The following is a 5,497-nucleotide window of genomic DNA, read 5'->3' as shown; positions in this document are numbered from 1 at the left end:
AATGAAATGGAAAGCGTGAATACTACGTCAAAATGCAAACTATCAAATAACTTAAAAAGATACAAGAATATATAACAACATAATTGTTCAATCTTTAAATACAAGGTCAGATAAAATATGAAGAAAACAAAAGGAATTGCAAATTTCATACAATCAGATATTATTTGTTTACAAGAAACTCGAACAAAAAACTATGAATTATACATACCCCACAAAATTCAACACAATCATAAACCTCTCCAACATACGTTCTTGTATAGACAAATCCACACTACTTGAAAAATCTCTTACATATACCCATAAAGGTATTGAAATTACAAAAGTTCATATTTGCAAGGAAAATGCATAGTACATTATTTTAAATATTATAGGCATCCAACAAATGTTTATTGCATTCTTACATAAAATAATACACCAAATACATGATAAATTCATATATACAATATTGCTTGGTGACTTCAACATGGACATCTCTAAAAACTCAACAAAATTGAAATTCCTTCAAACAACAAAGCAAAATTTTAATTTAGCTCTTCAGGTGTTTCCATTCTAGCTTCCATCACTAATGTTTCTAGCTCTGAGATGGAGCCTATCACATATTTGGACATTTTAGTTTGATAAGCCATTGCAAGAGCACATTTGGAAGGCAATTTGTGGGCGTTTGATGCCAAAATATGTTCATTTATAGAAACACAACAATGTATGGTACCAATTAGACCACAAATAGAGCAACATACCAAAGAAGCACACAAACGTTGGAATGCCTTAATCATATTGGACAGATCATTCAATAATGCATAATTAATCTCACAATAGTAAATCATAAACTATGTAAAAATACTCATTCATCATAAACAAAACAAAATAAAATTATATAAACTTTGCATTTAACAAATAAGGAAGTTCACTTTGCTTACTTAGAATTAAAAGCAAGGCCATAGTGTTTTGGCAACCGTAATTTCTATATTGAGACCTCAATATCCATTACTTAGGGCCAAGCTACACTGTCCTAAAAAGTAACTTGCCAGGGTGTCAATGGATGCCTTACCGTAACTAAGTGTGTTTACGCACCGTGGGCATCCAAGATGCAATAAATGCATATGGACCCTGGGCGGGACGGGCCATGGGCATGCCCATAGGCAGGTAACTGTGTAAGAGCACAATCCCGCCTTTCACCAACCTAGAAAAAATGCCCACGCAAAGGTTTTATGTGGCACTGGTCGGGAGATGTTCCCATGAATGCACCACCAGTCAGAATGCTCAATCACCTGACAATTATGACAGCACAGGAGGAAAGATGAGCGTTTGGATTGGCGGGATAGAAGGTAGCCCCGAAATGCTCAGGGAGAATGGAAAAAAACTCGTCTCCAACGGGGCGGTGCAGTGCTACCTTGTGGCGTGGCGATTTCAATTGATAGTCATGAGAATGGGGTGGACTTTGAAGATTGCCGGCGACAGTTTTGGGCGTTTGTGCTGACGTGGAAATGTCCTCTAAACACCCTAGTGTGCCTTTGTTGTGAGAGCCGGCTTTGCTGTGTGTTTGATTGGTTGGTCGGTTGTTGTGTTTGTTTGGTTAGTTGTGTTTGATTGATTGGTTAGATGTGATTGATTGATTGATTCATTGGTTGGTCGGTTGTTGTGTTCGTTTGGTTAGTTGTAGCAGATGTGATTTTCCATCTTCTTTCCTTATAAAAGTCAAGCAAATATCTGATCAACACCCCTCATCAATAGGCTCACCTCATCTTGCAAACATGCAGCATCTTTCCCCGCATGCTCTCGTCGTTCCCCTCCCTCTCCAAGGCCATATCACTCCCATGATCCACCTCTCCCTCAAATTGGCCTCCCATGGCATCATCGTCACCTTTGCTAATACCCCTCGTAACCACTCCAAACTCCAGCAATCCACTCGTACCGCAGCAGTTCCATCGCCCCCTGATCTTCTTCGTCTCGTGGAAATTCCAGATGGGCTTCCACCGCAAGCAGCTCATGACAACCCTTTGCAGGTTTTACAGCCCTCGTGTCGGGAGAGAGTCGGAACAGAAGTGAAACTTCTGATAGAGAGGATAAACGGCGAGGACACTCCGATTTCTTGCATCATTGCCGATTGTTTCTTTGACTGGGCAGCAGACGTGGCTGCGGGATTTAACATCCCCAGAGTTTCGTTCTGGGCGGCTAGTGTCACTGCATTCTCGTTCTACTTGCATGTACCTCTCTTGATTTCCAACGGTTTCCTGCCTCGTGGAGGTGAGAACCTGGTGTGGTTCTGTCGTGTGACATAAAAATGCGCAATGTCTTGTTTTCGCATTCATTTACAACAATCGATATGACTTTGCAGCCCAAGCAGGAGATCTGGATCCAGATGACGTGATCGTCGATTGCATTCCAGGCATCCCCGCACTTCCCCTCAGAGATCTCCCGCTAGTTTTTTTCCTTGGCAACAGCCTGTCGGAACTTCGATATTTTGCCCTCATGGAGCAATTCAAACGCATGAACGAAGCGCAATGGGTACTAGTCAATTCATTTACTGAGCTTGAGAGACACGTCGTTGAAGCCTTGGCAGAGAAGGTCCGAATTCTTCCCCTTGGTCCCCTGCTGCCGCCTGATTTGTTCCATATCGACGAGCCTGCCATAACGAAGCTAGAAAATAGGAGCATCACAAGCCTCTTGCCAGAAGACAATGCGTGTTTGGACTGGCTAGAACATCAAAGTGCCTGCTCCGTTTTGTATGTTGCCTTCGGCAGCAATATTTCTAACCTCACTTCAATCCAGGTGAAAGAGTTGGCATGGGGTCTAGAGAACAGCGATCAGAAGTTCATATGGGTGACTCGTAATTCGGGACCTGCAGGGACGCCTCTATCGGAAATTCTGCCGGAGGGATTCCTAGATCGAACGAAAGAGCGTGGGATTGTGGTGGCGTGGGCACCGCAACTTCTCGTGCTAGCAAGCAAAGCTGTGGGCGGTTTCTTGAGCCACTGTGGATGGAATTCGACGATGGAGAGCATATGCATGGGAGTTCCGATCCTTGGATGGCCACTGTTCGCGGAGCAAAACACGAACTGCAAGATGGTGGTGGAGGAATGGAAGGTTGGTATGGAGTTCAAGAAACGTAAGGATGATGCACTTGTGGACAGGGGTGAAGTTGAAAGGGTGATAAGAAATGTTATGCAAGAAGGACCAAAGGCCACGGAATTGAGAACAAGGGCACGTCAACTTAGAGATGCTTCAAGAATGGCATTATCCACCCCCAATGGGTCCTCACAAACAAACTCGGAGGCTTTGGTGAGAAGTCTGGAGATTTCTTCATCAAAACGCTAGAAGTTCCCAAGACTTTTACTACCTTAATCCTTCTTGGAGAATATAGCTATTTGGCATGTCTTTCAGGGTCATGTAGAGGATACAAATAAATAAGGTGTCTCCTGGGTGTAAGTGCCTACACAGTAAAGTTGGCTCTCAAAACAAAATAAAACAAGGATATGTCTCTCACTTCTCAAAGTAACACTTCCCATGGAATATTAGTGAAATCCTAGAATTATATAACTAGCTTGTGAAGTCTAAATTGCATACTTAGGTGATGCACATAAAAAGTGCTAGTAAGATTCCTAGGAACTACACATTTTGTCCTTCCATTCATGATTTTAGCAAGCATTGCCATGTTGGTGGATGCATGATGACGTAGTCCAAATGTTAATGTCTCGGACAGTTCACTATTAGATTTAGGAAGTTGATTGTGGTTTTTAAGAATATCAGGGCCAACATGCAGATTCTCTTTTTGCAAATTGACTATTGAAGGTCAATAATAGTGGTCATTTTTAAAGATTTGCTAGGTCCACTTTAGCATTCACCCACCCATGTGGCAACTCTTGTAGGTAATGCTGAATGTGAGCTTAATAGTATGTTCCCCTACTTAATCAAAATCTACAACAAGTTTGCTATGTATTAATAATAACAAGATTGGCCTTCTTTTTATTAGTTCAAATATTTTGCAAAAAATAGGCAAACCTCAATTGAAAAAGTATGAAGAGGGGATGAGTGGAAGGATGAGATTATTTACAATTAAAAGCAAGGCCATAGTGTTTTGGCAATTGTAATTTCTACTACTAAGACCTCAATATCCATTACTTAGGGCGAAGCTACACCATCCTAAAAATAAACTTGCTAGTGTGTCAATGGATGCCTTACCGAACTAATGTGCCTTTGTTGGCCTGCTGCGTAAGTTAGGCTATATTGACGTTTTTAGCGTTAAGAAGCTAAAATTCACTGATTTTTAAAATATTTCTAGCTTTTTTGTGATTCATTGAGGCTCCACTTTTTCTTCCCCCTTTCTCTCTTGTTTCTATTGTGGTCCCCTTGTTTCTTGGTTTATTTACAATTATAAGCAAGGCCATAGTGTTTTGGCAATAGTTCACCCAACGCCCTCCTTTTTGTTGCGCTTCTATAGTCCACCGTCCTTTTGACCCTGGGACCCCCCTTGTCCCCTATCCGTTTTGACTTCACCGCGCCCCTAAATTCTAATCATCGCACCATTAAATTAATGGCCTTGTTTATTTTAATATTATCTTGGCTCCCCCCTTGTGCTCCCCCCTTGCCTGGCACACTGTCCCCCTCTTCCCTGCCTTGCACTATTTCTTTTCAAAACCCACCCATATTATATCGCGACACTTGCTAGTGACAAACATCCCCTCTCTCCTCCCTCTCATCCAATTTGAACTTCCCCACATGCCTCCATGAAACCACCTGCCCCCCCTAACATATACCTCAGACACCCCCATGTGCTCCCATGGTTTGAGAGTCTGTCCACTTGATCATAGTGTTTTGGCGATTAAAAGCAAGGCCATAGTGTTTTGGCAATCATAATTTCTATTACTAAGACCTCAATATCCATTACTCAAGGCCATAGTTCACTTTGCTTGTTTACAATTAAAAGCAAGGCCATTGTGTTTTGGCAATCGTAATTTCTATTATTGAGACCTCAATATCCATTACTCAGGGCCAAGCCACACCATCCTGAAAAATAACTTGCTAGTGTGTCAATGGATGCCTTACCCAACTAATGTGCCTTTGTTGGCCTACTGCGTAAGTTAGGCTATATTGACGTTTTTAGTGTTAAGAAGGTAAAATTCATTGATTTTTAAAATATTTCTAGTTTTTTTGTGATTCGTTGAGGCTGCACTTTTTCTTCCCCCCTTCTTTCTTGTTTCTATTTTGGTCCCCCTGTTTCTTGGCTTCTATACTATTTCTTAAGGAGGGAGAGAGGCATAAGAAGCTAACATGTGGTAAAAATCCGATGTGGCACAAATGTGGAGGCTCAAAAAGAGAGGAGGGAGATTTGGGACAAGTTCGGGGAGAGAGCTTGGAGGAGTTTGCACGAGCATGACATGTGGTGACCATGGAGAGTCAGTGCATCACTGACTGGGTGGGGACGGGGGTGCCAGCAAACTGGGAGATGTCGCCATAAAGTCACTTGCACCAAGGAGCTTCAAGGAGGAGGAAGAAGAGG

General features: G+C 42.2%; 1 protein-coding gene across 1 annotated transcript; it reads left to right on the top strand.

Moving 5' to 3' along the window:
* Positions 1-1,728: 1,728 nt before the first annotated feature.
* On the top strand, positions 1,729-3,498 carry LOC147885602 (UDP-glycosyltransferase 85A3-like). Its single transcript, XM_087396709.1, has 2 exons — positions 1,729-2,244; positions 2,336-3,498. The coding sequence occupies exons 1-2, from the start codon at positions 1,752-1,754 to the stop codon at positions 3,313-3,315; spliced, it is 1,473 nt and encodes a 490-aa protein (XP_087252835.1). The 5' UTR covers positions 1,729-1,751; the 3' UTR covers positions 3,316-3,498.
* Positions 3,499-5,497: the final 1,999 nt, after the last annotated feature.

Source organism: Dipteris shenzhenensis, chromosome 25 (assembly GCF_047967505.1).
Source record: "Dipteris shenzhenensis isolate YYH24624 ecotype China chromosome 25, Dip_SZ_1.0, whole genome shotgun sequence".
NCBI classification, from domain to species: domain Eukaryota; kingdom Viridiplantae; phylum Streptophyta; class Polypodiopsida; order Gleicheniales; family Dipteridaceae; genus Dipteris; species Dipteris shenzhenensis.
This window is presented reverse-complemented; position numbering and strand designations above follow the sequence as displayed.